Source organism: Pristiophorus japonicus, chromosome 13 (assembly GCF_044704955.1).
Source record: "Pristiophorus japonicus isolate sPriJap1 chromosome 13, sPriJap1.hap1, whole genome shotgun sequence".
In the NCBI taxonomy this organism is placed as follows: Eukaryota; Metazoa; Chordata; class Chondrichthyes; family Pristiophoridae; genus Pristiophorus; species Pristiophorus japonicus.
In genome coordinates, this window is record NC_091989.1 from 22965047 (window position 1) to 22986224 (window position 21178).

Here is a 21178-nt window from a genome sequence, read left to right on the forward strand (position 1 = left end):
ACGCCCATATGCTTCTGTGACAGATGGACAGGCCTAGTCTGGGCCCTTGTGTCCTTTGAGATGCCGTCGGCTATTTGTGATCGAGGAGGGGGTGGGGGGGGGGGGGGCGGTGATGTTGCCTTTGTCACTAAAGGATTTCTGGTGATGAGGTCGGGTGGGTAAAGTCGTTCAGATACCTGTTTATTTCTCTCGTGCCTTCCGCCTCGGCCATTACTATGCTGTTATCAAGTCGCTGACTTTCGTCACTGTATTGGGGTTGGTATTGAAATAAGAGGCAAGTTCTGTTTCCGAAATGAAGGACGTGGACCTGGAATTTTGGTCCAGTTCTACTGAGTGTGCACAAAACGAGGCTGTAGTGAGCAAGGGAGCATGTTGCTCCTGGATCATTTCCTTTTAAGTATGGTTGATGGGGTGGAGCAGCAAAAAATGGATACATAATACAAATTTAGGATAGACAGAAAATGCTGGAAATACTCAGCAGGTCAGGCAGCATCTGTGGAGAGAGAAATAAAGTTAACATTTCAGGTCGATGATCTTTCGTCAGACATGAAACGTTAACTTTATTCCCCCTTCCACAGATGCTGCCTGACCTGCTGAGTATTTCCAGTACTTTGTTTTTATTTCAGATTTCCAGCATCCGCAGTATCTTGCTTAATTAAATATCGGACTTTATATTTATTTAAGGTCCAATAGAGCTAATAATAACGAATTAATTTTTATACAGAAAAAATATGGGGGCACCTGCGGAATTTTTATAGTGGATGGGGGGAGACGTGCCTCGGAAGCCAAAAGGTTGAGAAGATCTGATCTGGAGTACTGCATTCAGTTTTGGCATTGGCCTTGGAGGGGGTACAACGCAAAGTCACCAGAATGATTCCAGGGCTTAAAGGGTTACATTATGAGGACAGTTTGCATAAACCTGGTTTGTATTCCTTTAAATTTAGATGGTTGAAGGATGATGTAATCCAGGTGTTTAAAATTATAAAGGAATTTGTTCGGGCAGATAAAGAGAGAGCATTTCCTCTGGTAGGGGAATCCAGAACAAGGAGTATAATCTCGCACTTAGGAGCCAGTAATGTTCTATTACTACTAGGGGGAATCAAGGGGTATGGCGAGAAAGCAGGAATGGGGTACTGAAGTTGCATGTTCAGCCATGAACTCATTGAATGGCGGTGCAGGCTCGAAGGGCCGAATGGCCTACTCCTGCACCTATTTTCTATGTTTCTAGAGTCAGCAATTATAATATTAGAGCATGGTCCTCCCCAGTCATCTAGGGGAGCGTAATCAGGAAACTCTGTTCCATACAAATAGAAACCTGCAACTCTCTTCCCAAAAGCCATGATGCTGAGTCATTTGAAATTTTCATGACTGAGATCGATAGATATTTGTTGGGTAAGGGTTTAAAGGGATATGGAGCAAAGGCAGGTAAATGGAGTTGAGGTACAGGTCAGCCGTGATCTAATTGAATAATGGAACTTGCTTGAGAATGGCCTACTCCTGTTCCGATGTTCCTTTCTCACCTTTCCTTCAACTGCATCCCATGGCCTGGGCGCTAAAGACATAGCCTTTCGCATCAATGAAATGTTGCCAGTGAGGTTTATGATCGAAAAGAATGAGACTTTTTGCAAACCCATTTAAACATATGACGTGCAGCTCCTTAGAGGTACATAAATTAAAATGGGTTATGTTTTTTTTCAGCCAAAATAGTATCACTCAAAGTGAAAGATAGTTTGTTCAGTTCGGAATCCAACACTGCTGGCAAAAATGTTTTAGTCCTTCTGAGCCATATGAAGGTCACTTCTTCTCATCTTTACTCTGATTCTTCAGAGTTCTCCCAGAGGCCTCTTACCAGCAGGCGACAAGGATATTCAAGTTATTTGCGATATATATATTTTTTTTAAAGTGTGACTGAAATTTGCTTATTATATATTTTTTTTAAAAGTCACTATCATAAAGGAAGGAAATGAGGTGATTCAAAACAGGAGGGTATAAGGATGTCTGTGGGCTAAAAGCACGATGACCCATAACTAAGAATGCGCCAGTTGCCCTTAGTTACGGTTGGTGGTGTTCCTCCCACTGTTTAAACTGTGCAACATTCTCTGTTAATAAGAGGCAGTGGACAGGGCAGACATTGCTGAAGCTTTGACTATACTCTGCTGCATTGGTGAATGGCACCTGCCAATGTCACAGAAATACCAAGAGTGAATTGTACAAAATATTTTAATAGGTGGGGCTGTGGTAATTTTTAATTTTTCTCCAGGGCCGCCAGCAACAGCTCCCGGGAGATCACTTGTTAATTCCTGGGGATTCTGGGAGGGTTGGCAATCCTATGGTAGCAGCGCCCTCGAGCTTTGATCAAAACATAGAAGTCACTACCGGATACATTAGTTTTTATGTATTATGTGGCTTTGTTTTTCTCTCCTTTTATTAGTCTCTTTTGTGTTACGGAGAAGTTAGCATCACTCGAGCACATTCAAACCGGATTGTAACATGAATCAGGTTAATCTCCATGTATGAAACATTGAACAAATGGAACAAGGGTGCTCTTTATAGCAGCTATATTATCACAATTGTTATCTTGTATACAAGTGATGGTAAGGATTTGTAGGATCCTCGGAGGACAGGCGCACCAACATCAGCGTCCTCATTCAGGCTAACATCCCCAGCATTGAAGCACTGACCACACTTGATCAGCTCCACTGGGAAGGCCACATAGTTCGCATGCCAGACACGAGACTCCCAAAGCAAGTGCTCTACTCGGAGCTCCTTCACGGCAAACGAGCCAAAGGTGGGCAGCGGAAACGCTACAAGGACACCCTAATAAAGTGCGACATCCCCACTGACACCTGGAAGTCCCTGGCTCAAGACCGCCCTAAGTGGAGGAAGTGTATTCGAGAGGACGCTGAGCACCTCGAGTCTCAACGCCGAGAGCATGCAGAAATCAAGCGCAGGCAGCGCAAAGAGCATGCGGCAAACAAGTCCCACCCACCCCTTCCCTCAACGACTATCTGTCCCACCTGTGACAGAGTCTGTGGCTCGCATATTGGACTGTACAGCCACCAAAGAACTCACTTCAGGATTGGCAGCAAGTCTTCCTCGATTCCGAGGGACTGCCTATGATGATGGTATGGAAGACCATTTGAAAGACAGCTCATGTCCAAGGTTTTATTTGAAAGGATTTGTGGTTGTTTATAGTGAAGGGAAAATAAATACCACGTCCTGTGTATGCAACACAATAGTGTTTACGGTTGAATCTCTCAAATCTCAATTTTGTGCTGCCAGTACTGTAGCTTATGAATTTTTTTGATGCCTTTCTGCATCACTTTAGCTTTCTCAAGATTTATTTCTCATGAAAGAAATTGAATCTGATTTTATAATCCTTTCCTTTTCTTCATGGATTTATGAAAGGAAAATCATGCTTGACAAATCTTCTGGAATTTTTTGAGGATGTTTCCAGTAGAGTGGACAAGGGAGAACCAGTTGATGTGGTGTATTTGGACTTTCAGAAGGCTTTCGACAAGGTCCCACACAAGAGATTAATGTGCAAAGTTAAAGCACATGGGATTGGGGGTAGTGTGCTGACGTGGATTGAGAACTGGTTGGCAGTCAGGAAGCAAAGAGTAGGAGTAAATGGGTACATTTCAGAATGGCAGGCAGTGACTAGTGGGGTACCACAAGGTTCTGTGCTGGGGCCCCAGCTGTTTACATTGTACATTAATGATTTAGACGAGGGGATTAAATGTAGTATCTCCAAATTTGCGGATGACACTAAGTTGGGTGGCAGTGTGAACTGCGAGGAGGATGCCATGAGGCTGCAGAGTGACTTGGATAGGTTAGGTGAATGGGCAAATGCATGGCAGATGAAGTATAATGTGGATAAATGTGAGGTTACCCACTTTGGTGGTAAAATCAGAAAGACAGACTATTATCTGAATGGTGACAGATTAGGAAAAGGGGAGCTGCAACGAGATCTGGGCGTCATGGTACATCAGTCATTGAAGGTTGGCATGCAGGTACAGCAGGCGGTTAAGAAAGCAAATGGCATGTTGGCCTTCATAGCAAGGGGATTTGAGTACAGGGGCAGGGAGGTGTTACTACAGTCATACAGGACCTTGGTGAGGCCACACCTGGAGTGTTGTGTACAGTTTTGGTCTCCTAACTTGAGGAAGGACATTCTTGCTATTGAGGGAGTGCAGCGAAGGTTCACCCGACTGATTCCCGGGATGGTGGGGACTGACATATCAAGAAAGACTGGATCAACTGGGCTTGTATTCACTGGAGTTCAGAAGAATGAGAGGGGATCTCATAGAAACGTTTAAAATTCTGACAGGTTTAGACAGGGAAGGAAGAATGTTCCCAATGTTGGGGAAGTCCAGAACCAGGGGTCACAGTCTAAGGAAAAGGGGAAAGCCATTTAGGACTGAGAGGAGGAGAAACTTCTTCACCCAGAGAGTGGTGAACCTGTGGAATTCTCTACCACAGAAAGTTGTTGAGGCCAATTCACTAAATATATTCAAAAAGGAGTTAGATGTAGTCCTTACTACTAGGGGGATCAAGGGGTATGGCGAGAAAGCAGGAATGGGGTACTGAAAGTTGCATGTTCAGCCATGAACTCATTGAATGGCGGTGCAGGCTCGAAGGGCCGAATGGCCTACTCCTGCATCTATTTCTATGTTTCAACCTTCCATGATTATTACCCCACTGCCACTTAGACAGTGTCCCTGCATACCAGTCTGCAAAGGTACAAGAACACAGATTTCTAAGTGGATCTTTCCATTCATCTCATAATAATCCCATGTTTGCTATAAGAGTAAAGGATTGGAAAAATTACTTCTTAAAAACTTCATGTGAATGCGATTTGCCTGCTATACATGATGGCTGGTAGACGTGGCCAGGGTAGTCCCAGGTTACTGTCCTGTGTCAAAGCAGTGATGGGATAATTATTTTGTTTTGCCTTAACTGAAAGTAGTCACTTTAGCGACACAAGCTGGCTCTTTTACAAGAACACTCAGCATTACTTCATGACTTAATGGGCTGGATCTTGCTGAAAAAATATTGGGCCATTATTAATGCACAAATAGGCTAGCAATTTCAGGGGATTAAGAGATCCGCCATGAATTGTGAAGCTCTAGAACTTGCTGGTTGATTTATGCCGCTCTGCTGTTTGCTTAGCACTAATGGCATCTCACCCTTGGCTGTCCGGTTATTTTTAAGAACTTTCTGGATTTGTACATTAATTGCCCATTAAACTTGCCACAGAAAGTTAAGCCTTATAATTAAGAGCACAAGTCCACTTTTAACAATGTGCTAATTATTAATGCAATGCCAAGCAACACCTCTCATCCTGAAGGGAACAATTTAAATGGCTCACTCATTCCTGCATGTTAGATTTTTTTTTAAGTAATAACTCAAATTTTACAGTTTCTTTTCTTTTTCTTTGTCTTTTTTTCTCTCAATGCAATATTTCTTTCCACTAGTTTTTCTCATTTTGTACCTGATTTGACTCTAATTCACCCTACTTCTCTATCGTCCCTGTTTCTTTCTCAGTCCTTGAATCTCATTGGCTAAGAAGATGCACTGTTGGTTTTGCTGTCCATTGAGGTCCTAGATGCCCTATTGCTCTTGCCACGCCATTATCGGCTCATACTTCCAGCAAGCTTCAGCACAAAAAACTATTAAGGGTGCAGCAAAAAGTTTAACTAACAGCATGCCCTGCTCCAGCAAGACACGGCCTATTCTTGAGGTAGAAATACACTTTTTCAAGGCATGTTCAGACAAAGAAACATAACCAAGCAAAATTCTCTAAGTAAAAAAAATCAACTAACTAGTCATAATCTTATTTCTCTCCACATGGTCAATTCTTACAAATAAATCAAAATTCATGCTTCCCCTGCACCCAGAACCAGACCCACAGAGATCTTACGATTTATAGAATAACTGCCAGAACAGCAGCGATTGTGCTGAAGATACTTGGCATCAGCTGTTTCAACAGTTACATCTCCTCCCAGGTTGTCATTATTTACTAAAGGCTTTCAGAACTTTACAGCATGGCATACCCAATCACTGCAGTATAATGAGTAATTGTTAGGCTCCAGAATGTGAAACTGCATAGGGCAATAAGTTACCAATTTAAAAAAAATTAGAGACCTGGATATGTTTAAGAGCTGGTCAATCTGTTATGTTGTGTCGTGTCGGAAGGTGTCCAGTGCAGCAATCTGGCAAGGATGACTTGCAGCAGTGACCAGGAGTTCTGGAGGCCATGGACATTTAGGACTTAATGACAGGTAATCACACTTAAACATGGTGCAAACAGCTGTTTGAACTGCCCAAAGTAGTTGGCACGCTTAATATGGTGCATTGGCAAATGGGTAGTGCCATTTGCCCGATATAGGCATCTGTCTGTGTTAATCGGGGACGTGTGACTGGGGACTGCCTGTGAAATGAGTTTGGGGCACTGTTGCCCCAGTTTCAACGAGTGGGATCCCATACACACAACTCAATGCAGAACAAATGATGCTGATTTACTGATTTAATTCAATGGCAAGATGGCTGTTGTACGAAATCTCTTAACCGTATAGTAATAAATGTTCGTTAGAGTAAGGGCATTGTATTAAAAAAGGGAAAATGCTTAATTTAATTTCGGTCAACACTGCCTTCCTTTACCTTTTGAGGTTCTTCAAACACTTATAAAGATTGAGTTTTAGGTGGTGCCACTATTAATTGGGTTAAGCATAATTGTGCTATTGATGCTTATCGATTTCATTGTCATTAATTCATTTTGAAGTGTGTTTGTTCTTAAGTTGTTGAGTTGGGATTTGTGCTGACTGAAACTTGTGGTTTCCCACATATCACAGTCTCGAGAGTCTACCCAACTTATTCAGCTCCCCTCGGGACCAAGTAACCATAGGGACTACATTTCTGGCGAATTGTAGTTGCAATTCTACATCCTATCACTTGTCAGTGTATGCAGTTTCCAGTACATTGCACCATGCAAATTGTGTTGTTTTGATTCAGTGACTCTGATCATTCTCACTAATAATGTTAAATTGGTTGGCAGTCTGAATTTTATGTTTGAGGGTTAGGTTACAGGGCACATTCAACTGTAACATCTTGTTATTATTGATGCTTCAGCAATCTGGAATTTACAGGAGTTGCCCCTCATTACTTTAAAAATCACCAGTGATGTTCACAACATTGGAGGATCCTGGAGTTTTGCGAAGTGCTATAAGTTTCAATTCAAGAACAGACGTTTGCTGTTGAAGTTGGCCCTGTAAAGGGCAACAGTCAATCGGCCATTAAATGGTGATTGTCATTTCTATACTTCATTGAGCAGTGTGGTCATGCAGTCACAATGATAAAGGACCAAATATAATTCTACCCATACCTTGCCAGCGGAGCAGTGATCCAATTGTGCACCGTCTGATAGTAAATCCATTATGAGCACGTGGTGCAGCTCTCTTGTGTATTAAAAAGCATTAATGATTATACATTTCTTCAATAAATGATTTTGAAAAGGGTCCCTAATGGTATGGTAAACCTGTCCTTTCTTTTGCACTGGTCTGCTTTGAGTTATACTGTTGCCTCACTGATGAACGTGACTGCCATTTCACTCAACCACTGCAGTTAAACGAGGTGGGAAACTGCCTGTCAGCTACATTTCAATTATATTAAGTATGTGCCCTTTCCTATCTTGTGTATAGTATATTGTTGCAGTAGCAGGGCCAAGCAACTTGTAAAGGAGGGTCCAACGGTGACTTTGCTCTTGAGTATTGTGCTAAATCTACTTCCTACCTTTGCCTTTCCATATTTCAAGAATTAATTTTCTTTTAGAGTAAACTTAACTATTCAGTGGTTTATAGTAGCTGCCTTTGTGCTCTTTTTAAGGCTGAGCATGAAGAACGATGCTTTACTTATCCTTGACTCTCAATTCCCACTCTGATGCTCCCTTTTTGGGGACAGTAATTTAAAAAATAATTGGGAGCATTCATTTAAAATGAACTATTTGAAATGGATTCTCAAACTAAAATGATTTTTGAGATTAAAACGTAGGTTATTTGGTGAATGGAAAATCGGCTGCACAATTCACTAGTTACTGCAAGAATCCTTAACTTTTGGTTGAGAGCCAAAGTTCTGATCTGCAGTATACTGGAGCCATTCTCGCATCAACGCCGCAAGCCTTATTTTTTTTAATGGCGCAGTTGCAGGGATGCATACGTGAAGTAGTATCCGAAGCTGAAAAACATATCATAGACAGTTGTTCACTACTTGTACATCAGTATTTAAAAACAATGTAACAAGTCAAACCCATCTCCGCCCTGCCCCCGGCCCAAACCACTCCAAAAAAGGCCATATGGTTCCTTCAACTATACCTCCTGCAAACACCCAGAAATATACTTGCTGTTTAATTCTGTAACAGATGTGGCATGTCATTGAGGCCCACAGCAAGTTCTTGGTTGAATGATGTTCCTCTGTTTTCTTACTAAACACATCATTGATTTACAGTTCAGAACAATTGTGTGGATATAGATGTATCATGTGTAGTAGGATCTAGATTTCTGCTTTTACCAAAAAGCTTCATATTCTTCCTGCCTTTTTACCAAGTCCTTTATTACTTTTTGAAACCAATCTGTTTTGGTGTTGTCACATTAATAACATAATTATTTTTGTCTCTTTTGGACGTAAAACATTCCATGGCACTATTTCAAAGAGCAGTAGAATTTCCTCATTTTGGCACTGCTGTTTGTGGGATCTTGGGCTCAAGTTTCGGACTCCCGCTAGAACAGCGCACATCGGAGAGGCCCGCCTAATTTGTAGAATAAAACTTGCGCCAAATGCTTGCCTCGCGATTCTCTGATAGCTGTAGGCCCGTTTCTAGCTTGGCGCAGTGCAGCAGGAGCTGCTGGGGGCGGAGCTACAGCCCTGCGCCAAAAACAGTGCTGGCAGCTGCGTGCGTGCGCAGTAGCTCCTGGCCCTCCCAACGCGTCCTGTCTCCCGGGCGACGACCCTATCCCAGGCCGAAGGGACGTCGCCCCTATCCCGGGCCGAGTGGCCTGACGCATCTTACCTTGTCAGCAGGGCCCGTCCGCACGGCATCTTGTTGGGGGCGGGCCCTGCCCGAAAAGTTGCCGCCATCTTTGGCGTGCGGGCCCCGCCCGAAGTCCTCAGCGGGGCCCGGCTTCGTCGGCGACGGGGCCTGCCCGCCCGGCCTCTCGGGGGCGGGCCCCTCCCGAAGAGACGTCTGCATCGGCGGCAGCCCAGCATCGGCTGCGTGCGGACCCCGCCCAAAGTCCTCGGTGGGGCCTGGCGTCGTCGTCGTCTCCTCCTCCTCCTCCTCCTCCTCCTCCCCTCCCCCACCCGGTCCTCTCTTCTCTTCTCCCTTCTCTTTTCTCTTCTCTCTCTCTTCTCTCTCTTTCCCCCCCCCCCGCCCCCGGCCCTCTCCTCCCTGGTACTGCAGTAGGTGAGTCGAAATATTTTTTTATTTATTGAGTGATTTTTAAAAATTATTTTTAAATTTTTTTTGATTGATTTATTGGTTTATTTATTGATTTATTTATCATTTATTATTGATGATAGCTCTTTATTTGTAAAAGTGACGTGTTTAATGTTTGTAAACTTCCCTCCCCATCTCTCATTCCCTACGCCTGATTTCTAAGTGTAGGCATGGTTTTTCTGAACGTACAAAAATCTACACTTACTCCATTCTAAGTTAGTTTGGAGTAAGTTTTTGCTGCCTAAACTTGCAAAACAGGCATAAGTGGCTGGACACGCCCCCTTTTCGAAAAAAAATCTGTTCTAAAATGAAACTGTTCTAACTCACTAGAACTGGAGCAAACTAAATGCCGAGAATTGCAATTTCCAGGATACTCCATTCTTAACTAGCTGCTCCGAAAAAATAGGAGCAACTCAGGCTGAAACTTGACCCTATAGTGTGCAAAATGGCTGCATTACATTACAACAGTGACTATACTTCAGAAGTACTAATTGGCTGTAAAGTGCTTAGGGATGTCCAAGGGTCGTGAAAAGCACTATATAAATGCAAGTTGTTCTTCTATATACCAAGAAAGATAAACTATATTAGGAAACTAGGTAATCATTCAGTGCAACAAAAAAAATCCTTTAAAGGAGGGTGGTGTTCAATGTGCAATGCCAGTTGCAGCCCTTGATCGTACCTACTGCTGTTTAGTGGTCCTTCTCTGCTATGTAGAGGAATGCACTCTGTAATGGATGTTAATGGATCTGCCTGCTAGGTGGGAGGAGGGATGGGAAGAGAGCCTGCATCATTTTGAGGATGTCTAAGGTGGTGGTCTGGTAAGAAAATGTCTCTAATGTGAAACAGGTGAATGCTTTGAACAAAAAGTGCCCGTCCCCATCAAGCCCGCACACTTTCCTTGTATTTTAACCACTTGCCATGTAGAGTTTGCCATGCTTATTTTCGACTAGCACTGGAGTAATCAAATAAGTTGAGTAAATGTTAGGAGTGCAGGCATAGGGGTGGTCAAGCTTTTTATTTTCGAGGGCTACTAAGGTGTTCTACCATAGTTCCCTGGAGGTCACGGATTCTCTCTGGTGTGTCTCCTCTCTCGCTGAGTATGCTGTGATTTTTGCCCTTTAAAATATTGGCCAAAATCATAAGTTGAGAGAAAACAGGAATTTTAAGTGCTGCAGTTAACTCATGCGCTGTGTAATGTATACGCCACGATTACTGAAATTAAACACAGAAAATGCTGCAAATGCATAGCAGGTCAGCCAGTAAGAGAGGAGAGAGGTTGATTGATGCATTGTGTGGCAATTTCAGATTTTTATCTACATGCGAACTCGCAGGTAATCTGGAACACAATTGTAATCTTTAGCTAGTAATCTGGCCTGTTCTGTCCAAGTTTGCTGCTCAGATGCTCCGTGTGCCAAAATAATTCAAATAGGTTGTGGGATTAATTAGAAGCTAATTAATTGAGTTTCCATGAAATGCTTGCCACCTCCCCATGGTTAACTCAAGATTAGAAAAATCTCTATAAAGAAATAGGAACATAGCAACAGGAGTAGGCCATTCAGCCCCTCGGGCCTGTTCCGCCATTTAATCAGATCACGGTTGATCTGTATCTTAACTAAATTTACCCGCCTTGGTTCCGTAACCCTTAAGAACATAAGAAATAGGAACAGGGGTAGGCCATGTGGCCCCTCGAGCCTGCTCCGCCATTCAATAAGATCATGGCTGATCTGATCATGGACTCAGCTCCACTTCCCCGCCCATTCCCCATAACCCTTTATCCCCTTATCGTTTAAGAAACTGTCCATTTCAATCTTAAATTTATTCAATGTCCCAGCTTCCACAGCTCTGAGGCAGCAAATTCCACAGATTTACAACCCTCAGAAGAAATTTCTCCTCATCCCAGTTTTAAATGGGCGGTCCCTTATTCTAAGATCATGCCCTCTAGTTCTAGTCTCCCCCATCAGTGGAAACATCCTCTCTGCATCCACCTTGTCAAGCCTCCTCATCATCTTATACGTTTCGTTAAGATCACCTCTTATTCTTCTGAATTCCAATGAGTAGAGGCCCAACCTACTCAACCTTTCCTCATAAGTCATCCCCCTCATCTCCGGAATCAACCTAGTGAACCACCTTTGAACTGTCTCCAAAGCAAGTATATCCTTTGGTAAATATGGAAACCAAAACTGCACGCAGTATTCCATGTGTGGCCTCACCAATAACTTATATAGCTGTAGCAAGACTTCCCTGCTTTTATACTCCATCCCCTTTGCAATAAAGGTCAAGAAACCATTGGCCTTCCCGATCACTTGCTGTACCTTCATAACTATCCTTTTGCGTTTCATGCACAAGTACCCCCAGGTTCCGCTGTACTGCGGCAATTTGCAATCTTTCTCCATTTAAATAATAACTTGCTCTTTGATTTTTTTCTGCCAACGTGCATGACCTCACACTTTCCAACATTATTCTCCATCTGCCAAATTTTTGGCCACTCACTTAGCCTGTCTGTATCCTTTTGCAGATTTTTTGTGTCCTCCTCGCACACTGCTTTTCCTCCAATCTTTGTATCGTCAGCAAACTTGGCTACGTTACACTCAGTCCCTTCCTCCAAGTCGTTTATATAGATTGTAAGACTGATTTCTGCAGCACCCCCACTAGTTACTGGTTGCCAACCAGAGAATGAACCATTTATCTCGACTCTGTTTTCTGTTAGTAAGCCAATCCTCTATGCATGCCAATATATTACCCCCAACCCTGTGAACTTTTATCTTGTGCAGTAACCTTTTATGTGGCACCTTGTAACAATTGCCTTCTGGAATACTTTAATATCTAATACTTTAATACCTATGCCTAACAGAAATCGATCAATTTCCATTTTGAAAATTTCAAAACTGACCTAGCCTCAAGAGCTTTTTGAAGGTGTTCCAGATTTTTGCTACTCAGTGTGAAGAAGTGCTTCTTGAAATCATCCCAGAATTTCCTACCTCTAATTTTAAGGTTATGCACCACCAGAGGAAATAGTTCCTTTCTTGCTACTCTGTCAAATCCTTTAATACCCAGTATTCTTTTAACTTTTTTTAATATATTGTTTACTTTTGATCTAAGTATTTTATATGGTTTGTGTTGGCTGAAATGTGATTGATTGCTCTCAAAATATTTGGTTGTATGAAGTGTCCATCTTTCTCTAACAGATGCTAACTGACTTGTGGGTATCCAACATTTTCAATTCAGATCTCCAGCATTTGCGGTTTTCCTTTTCATCTCTACCGGCTATAAGTGTTCTCCAAATTTGGCACCATGCTTGCTGACACAAATTAGATTAATTTGATATGCCTGAAGCTGATCTGAGTCTTCTTTCTTGTTCATTAGGTTAATGTAACAGTGGACTACATCAGACAAGCCACCCCATCTACAAACGTGACCCCAGCATTCCCTGAACGCACCTGTTCCACAGTTACTATTGGCGGAATGTGAGTAGATCAGAGCTGGGGCAGATCTCCAGGAGAAGCTGTTAATGCTTTTTTTTTCTTGAAGATAATTTGATCACAGGAGACTTAGCTGTGGGGAAAATGGGGGTGTAGAATTTGCCGCATCTAGCTGGTGCAACAATAACGTTTCTGGTTATTTAATTTGTTTTAACACCATGCAGTCTGGAGAGTTGCAAAAGAGGGTCTTTTGGGGCTTAAGTGCATGCAACTTCCAAAATGTCAATTCCTGAAAATGTCAATATGCTGAACGATTGTTCCTTACTCAGATTAGTGTGTGGGATTGATATCTGTGGGGAACGTGGGTGTTGCAGTGCTCATTCCTACGATGCAGTAAAGATTGCAAAAATTATTCCAATAATTCTTGTTTTCCTTAAATAAAATGTTATATAGCATCTGTGGACAATAATGTGCTGTGGATAAATCTTATAAATCAGATGTTGAATTTATTCCTCGTGATTCAATAATCCAACCGGAACTGCTGTTCCATGAGCCATTGGCAGTTGGAGGTGGATGGGGAAGAACTGTGTGTTTGTTGTTTGCACCATTGACTCTTAGCCTAGAACTCCTGCCCAAATGTAAATGAATGGACATCGCCTGTTCTTTAAAGTGAATTCAATAAATGAACTAAAATGGAACATATGTCCCTCCCCATGTTGTGCCCACCCAGTGCATTTGCACTCCTCATCTGTGTACATTTTCACGAGCATCAGTGTTGCAGCGTTAATCATTTTGAGGTGAAACTTTCTTCTCCTATGCAAAACAAAAACCTGTTGGATTAAAACTATGCTGTTGATGCACACAATTTAAGTTTTAAACCTGAAACTCGAGCAATCCTGTCCTATAAATACTGCACAAGAATAGAGTATGGTGTTGCTTCCCCTTCCAAGGGAGATTTGTATAACTTGAACAGATGGGTGCAGTGCTGTGTTTTAGGCTCCCTTATGTCTGTATGACTCGTGGGGGAAGGGTGCTGTTGTCTGCTGCTCAACTGTACAGCTCAAATCCTGGAGTCACAGATTTTGCTTGGAGTCTGCTGCACACATCCACTATTCAGGGACAGGTTGAAATAGCGAGAGAGTGGAAAGAGAGTAATCCTTGGAGCTTGTTTAAATTTAAACCTGAAACTCACTTTCTGCGCCCATAATCCGAGTCAAATAGCCTGCTCATATCTGCATAATTGGTGCCCTTCAGCATTTTTAGATGTAAATTTCTCATTGATCTCTATCAATGAAAACTCGTTCTGCTCATCTCTGTGCACTTCCCTTCTCTCCTGTAGCAGTCGGTGCTTTAGACATGCTTGGAATCCAGCTTGAAGGCACCCGAGTAGTGAAGGTTCATTACTTGCTGGGTACAGCACCATACCCAGCCAGTACAAACGTTTTCTGGCTCCGATTGTCTTCCAGTCATGTCCAAAGCAGCTTTACAAATAAATGGAGCTGCTCTGGTACCTCTCCATAAAAAAACATTGCTGAAGTGGTGAATAGGAAAATACCTTGATTGGGGGGGGAAAATTAGCAATAGAATAATTTTTTTATGGAAAATACTTTCTTTTTAACTAACTGTAGAATTCGAGGGCAAGTGTATAAGATTAATTTTCAAGTTAGATTAATGATTCAGAAATCATTCCTTGTATACCATAGCAGAAACAAGTATTAAAAGTAATTGAAGGTAGGTTAATACCATTTTAAAAGTAAGCTGCATAACTGAGGTCGATTGAACACATTGATATAGATGGTCAAATGTCTTGTAGAGCAGAATAGAACAAAAAAAATGTCCTCTGATAAATCCAGTCAGACAATAATAAATGTTTGACACCATGGTGTTTTTCCCCCGGGTATCACCTTTTGTTAAGAGGAGAGTCGAAGAAAAGTTTAACAGTTTCTGGAACTTTCACCTTTACGTATCTCTTTCAGGGTAGAATCTGTAATGATGCAAATTGATTGTTTTGTGGGTACAGTAAGCAACATAATTAAATGCAATTGGAAGCAAATACAAGCAGGACAATTTCTAATGCATTTAACATTGATGGTTAGAAGCTGAAACACTTGTACAAGTTGTGTTGGGGTGTGAAAAAGCTCATCTGGTCAAATTTTCTACAGCCTAAGATATGCTGCAACAGCTCTGGTTCTGTAAATGATGGGTAATTTGTCATTTGCATTAGTTACAGTTCCAAGGCAAAGACTTCCACAAAAAGAAGAGTTGTAAGAAGGGAACCGTTGCTCATTCCAAGATTACCGAACCTTTGCAAACTATCCCCTTGTGTGCAGAAGCTTTCGAAAAGCAATCTTGTGCATCACACTTCTTTGTTACTGATGTCTTTTTGGGATTTGACCTTCACAAGCCATTTAAAAAAAAGGCAGGCAACCATTAAGGCCTTTTTTGCTTCATCCCATCCTCCTGGTGTCGAGACAATGTGCCTTACTCTAGATAGGTTTCACATAGAATTGAACCTCCACATAACTGTATTTATGATGCCAGAGCTGCTGAATAAAACTTTAAAACAATGGTAAAATTCAAGGATACCATCTGAAGGTGATATGAAGATGATGTTGCTTTTTAGCAAGTATATTCTAGCTATAATGCAACAGTACAAAGTTACTTGTATACTATGGTATGTGATGTGCTTTCTTCCCTTTTTTTAGAATGGGGGAGCAGAGAAAGAGAAAGATCTGTTTCCTTTTAGATATGACATTTGGGATGAATTTACAGTTACCAAACTGTCAAAACACATGAATGGTTTCTCACTTGCAGGGATACTATTGCTTTAGCTAGAGAGACCAGAGAAATTAGACCTCTTTTCAGTAGACCAGTGAAGGCTAAGAGGAGATCTGATGGTTGTGTTCAAAATTGAGAGGTTTTCCCTGATTGCCAAGTGGGTATCCGGATGTATAAAGGAAGGAGATTGGACAAAATATTTTTGTGGAGGGTTGTAAAGATATGGGATGTCCTACCTGAAACAATGGTGGCAGCAGAATTCATAATACCGTTTAAGACCAACAAGTGTGTACCATTAGCCGCTGGATCACCAAGTTTAAAATCCACGTTTCTGTTAATTTGCCTATATCCCAAGCTTCTGATGAGCCTTCCAATTTAGAATTTATCCACCCTTGAAGACTATTTCTAAACTCCCAGGCCAAAATTCAAATAGAACAAACCAATGACTAAGAAGTACAAGTGGCAGCAGGTCTGAGTTGCCTGGACATGGGCTCGGGAGCGTAGGTGCCCCATTCGGGCCAGACAATTAAAAAAAAAAAAAGAATGTAGGCGGATATTGAGCATGGGACAAGAGGACACATACAAAATTTTGCAAACCTGAAAGAAGGTGAGAAAGAAAAAGTGAAATAAACTAAGACAGTAGTTGACTTAGTCAATAAGGTGCCTGTAAAAGGAGCTGAATCAGTATCTGTTGAGAAATGAAATTGAAGGTTATAGAAATGTTAAAAGTGCTCCCCCCTCCCCGCAAACAAAATGCCTGGGGATTCTTCCTGAAATAGTGCCTCAGCAGATTGAGGGAGCGGCCAAGACCAGATCTTGGGGCAATCTCGATGGACCACATCAATTTATTTCATGCTCTGGAATCTCTACTGTTTTTGTGTTTTAAGTGTGCAGTGCGGGCATCCAGTATCAGCAACAAGCACTCCCAGGTCATGTATGGTATGTTATATCCCAAATAAAGATCCTTTGATTTAAATCCAACACAACGCCAGATTCCCAACATCAGAGTATTCTGTTAATGCAATGGGGAGACATTTTTCATTTCCAAAACCAGAAATCAGTGGCCTCTGAGTTAGATTGGCAAGTTAGTGTCTGTTTTCCAAATCGGGGGTCACAAGCTGATGGGGACAATGCTCTGCATTCAGACTGCCCAAACTCATCACATCAGATCTTTACAGCAGCAAAAGAGAGATTTATCGCATCGGTCTCTGCTGCCAGGTTCCAGAGGTACAAGGACATGGTTCTAACCCAGTGGACTATCCAGTCCCCAGCTGCATAGACAGTTATTGCTGATCACATAAGAACATAAGAATTAGGAACAGGAGTAGGCCATCTAGCCCCTCGAGCCTGCTCCGCCATTCAATAAGATCATGGCTGATCTGTCCGTGGACTCAGCTCCACTTACCCGCCCGCTCCCCATAACCCTTAATTCCCTTATTGGTTAAAAATCTATCGATCTGTGATTTGAATACATTCAATGAGCTAGCCACAATTGCTTCCTTGGGCAGAGAATTCCACAGATTCACAACCCTCTGGGAGAAGAAATTCCTTCTCAACTCGGTTTTAAATTGGCTCCCCTGTATTTTGAGGCTGTGTCCCCTAGTTCTAGTCTCCCTGACCAGTGGAAACAACCTCTCTGCCTCTATCTTGTCTATCCCATTCATTATTTTAAATGTTTCTATAAGATCATCCCTCAGCGGCAGTTGGCGAGAGGCAGGAGCAGCATCGGAGCGGCCTATAAAGGCCCAGTGGGTGTTCCACAGGCAGCGGCAGTTGGTGAGAGGCAGGAGCAGCATCGGAGCGGCCTATAAAGGCCCAGCGGGTGTTCCACAGGCAGCGGCAGTTGGTGAGAGGCGGGAGCAGCGTCGGAGCGGCCTATAAAGGCCCAGCGGGTGTTCCACAGGCAGCGGCAGTTGGCGAGAGGCCGGAGCGGCCTATAAAGGCCCAGCGGGTGTTCCACAAGCAGCGGCAGTTGGAGAGGCGGGAGCAGCGTCTGAGCGGCCTATAAATGCTCAGCGGGTGTTCCACAGGCAGCGGTAGTTGGCGAGAGGCGGGAGCAGCGTCTGAGCGGCCTATAAAGGCCCAGCGGGTGTTCCACAGGCAGCGGCAGTTGGTGAGAGGCGGGAGCAGCGTCGGAGCGGCCTATAAAAGGCGTACCGGTGCAGCTACAGGGGGGAGAGAAGGCAAAAAAGAAGTAGAAAGGAATCAAAAGGTGACGTCACAGCCAAGGGGGTAAGTGATTGGCTGGTGATTGGTGAGTAGCTTTTTTTTTTCTTTTTTATATCAGTAAGTAACCTGTAACATTGTTGTTACCAATTTAAGGGTATCTAAGGGTTAAGGCATGGCAAGAGAGCTCGGTCACGTGTTATGCTCCTCCTGTACCATGTGGGAACTCGGACACTTCCGGTGTCCCTGAGGACTACGTGTGTGAGAAGTGTATCCACCTCCATCTCCTGACGGACCGTGTTGCAGAATTGGAGGGTGGATTCACTCTGGAGCATCCACGATGCTGAGAATGACATAAGTGGCACGTGTAGTGAGTTGGTCTTACCGCATGAGAAGGATCCACAGCCAGCTTGGGAATGGAAGACCATCAGGAAGAGTAGTACAAAGAAGGTAGTGCAGGGGTCCCATCTGGTCATCCCCCTGCAAAACAGATACACTGCTTTGAGTGCTGTTGAGGGAGATAACTCATCAGGGGAGAGCAGCAGCAGCCAAGTTCATGGCACCGTGGCTGGCTCTGTTGTACAGGAGGGCATGAAAAAGAGTGGGAGAGCGATAGTGATGGGGGATTCAATCATAAGGGGAATAGATAGGCATTTCTGCGGCCGCAACCGAGACTCCAGGATGGTATGTTGCCTCCCTGGTGCAAGGGTCAAGGATGTCTCCGAGCGAGTGCAGGACATTCGAAAAAGGGAGGGAGAACAGCCAGTTGTCGTGGTGCATATTGGTACCAACGACATAGGTAAAAAAAAAGGGATGAGGTCCTACGAGACGAATTTAAGGAGCTAGGAGCTAAATTAAAAAGTAGGACCTCAAAAGTAGTAATCTCGGGATTGCTACCAGTGCCACGTGCTAGTCAGAGTAGGAATCACAGGATAGCACAGATGAATACGTGGCTTGAGCAGTGGTGCAACAGGGAGGGATTCAAATTCCTGGGGCATTGGAACAGGTTCTGGGGGAGGTGGGACCAGTACAAACTGGACGGTCTGCACTTGGGCAGGATCGGAACCAATGTCCTCGGGGGAGTGTTTGCTAGTGCTGTTGGGGAGGAGTTAAACTAATATGGCAGGGGGATGGGAACCAATACAGGAGACAGAGGGAAACAAAAAGGAGACAAAAACAAAAGACAGAAAAGAGATGAGTAAAAGTGGAGGGCAGAGAAACCAAAGGCAAGAAACAAAAAGGGCCACTGAATATAAAAGGGCTGCAGGAAGGGTCAAAACTAAAAATCATGGTTTAAAAACTAGGATGAAAACACTCTACCGAAATGCACGCAGCATTCGAAATAAAGTAAATGAGTTGACGGCACAAATCATTACAAATGGGTATGATTTGGTGGCCATTACAGAAACATGGTTGCAAGGTGGCCAAGATTGGGAATTAAACATACAGGGGTATCTGACGATTCAGAAAGATAGGCAAGAAGGGAAAGGAGGTGGGGTAGCTCTGTTAATAAAAGATGATATCAGGGCAGTTGTGAGGGATGATATTGGCTCCAATGAACAAAATGTTGAATCATTGTGGGTGGAGATTAGAGATAGTAAGGGGAAAAAGTCACTGGTCGGCATAGTTTATAGGCCCCCAAATAATAACTTCACGGTGGGGCGGACAATAATCAAGGGAATAATGGAGGCATGTGAAAAAGGAACGGCAGTAGTCATGGGGGATTTTAAACTACATATCGATTGGTCAAATCAAATCGCACGGGGTAGCCTGGAGGAGGAATTCATAGAATGCATACGGGATTGTTTCTTAGAACAGTATGTAACAGAACCTACAAGGGAGCAAGCCATCTTAGATCTGGTCCTTTGTAATGAGACAGGAAAAAAAAATGATCTCCTAGTAAAAGATCCTCTCGGAATGAGTGATCACAATATGGTTGGATTTGTAATGCAGATTGAGGATGAGGAAGTTGTGTCAGAAACGAGCGTATTATGCTTAAACAAAGGGGACTACAGTGGGATGAGGGCAGAGTTGGCTAAAGTAGACTGGAAACAAGGACTAAACGGTGGCACAATTGAGGAACAGTGGAGGATTTTTAAGGAGCTCTTTCATAGTGCGCAACAAAAATATATTCCAGTGAAAAAGGGTGGCAAGAGAAGGGATAACCAGCCGTGGATAACCAAGGAAATAAAGGAAAGTATCAAATCAAAAACCAATGTGTATAAGATGGCCAAGGTTAGTGGGAAACTAGAGGATTGGGAAAATTTTAAGCAACAGCAAAGAATGACTAAAAAAGCAATAAAGAAAGGGAAGATAGATTACGAAGGTAAACTTGCGCAAAACATAAAAACAGATAGTAAAAGCTTTTACAGATATATAAAACGGAAAAGAGTGACTAAAGTAAATGTTGGTCCCTTAGAAGATGAAAAGGGGGATTTAATAATGGGAAATGTGGAAATGGCTGAGACCTTAAACAATTATTTTGCTTCCGTCTTCACAGTGGAAGACACAAAAACAATGCCAAAATTTGCAGGCCACAGGAATGTGGGAAGGGAGGACCTTGAGACAATCACTATCACTGGGGGGTTAGTGCTGGACAGGCTAATGGGACTGAAGGTAGACAAGTCCCCTGGTCCTGATGAAATGCATCCCAGGGTATTAAAAGAGATGGCGGAAGTTAAAGCAGATGCATTCGTTATAATCTACCAAAATTCTCTGGACTCTGGGGAGGTACCATCGGATTGGAAAGCAGCTAATGTAACGCCTCTGTTTAAAAAAGGGGGCAGGCAAAAGGCAGGTAACTATAGGCCGGTTAGTTTAACATCTGGAGTGGGGAAAGTGCTTGAAACTATCATTAAGGAAGAAATAGCGGGACATCTAGATAGGAATAGTGCAATCAAGCAGACGCAGCATGGATTCATGAAAGGGAAATCATGTTTAACTAACTTACTGGAATTCTTTGAGGATATAACGAGAATGGTGGATAGAGGTGTACCGATGGATGTGGTGTATTTAGATTTCCAAAAGGCATTCGATAAGGTGCCACACAAAAGGTTACTGCAGAAGATGAAGGTACGCGGAGTCAGAGGAAATGTATTAGCATGGATAGAGAATTGGCTGGCTAACAGAAAGCAGAGAGTCGGGATACATGGGTCCTTTTCCGGTTGGAAATCAGTGTTTAGTGGTGTGCCACAGGGATCAGTGCTGGGACCACAACTGTTTACAATATACATCGATGACCTAGAAGAGGGGACAGAGTGTAGTGCAACAAAATTTGCAGATGACACTAAGATTAGTGGGAAAGCAGGTTGTGTAGAGGACTCAG

General features: G+C 43.0%; 1 protein-coding gene across 1 annotated transcript in view; it reads left to right on the forward strand.

The window, feature by feature from the left end:
* Positions 1-21178, forward strand: part of snd1 (staphylococcal nuclease and tudor domain containing 1) — a 1067139-nt gene that overhangs the window by 258415 nt on the left and 787546 nt on the right. Inside the window, exon 12 of the mRNA XM_070897262.1 lies at positions 12854-12954. Coding sequence (XP_070753363.1) covers positions 12854-12954 — 101 coding nt within the window. The remainder of the gene's footprint in view (positions 1-12853; positions 12955-21178) is intronic.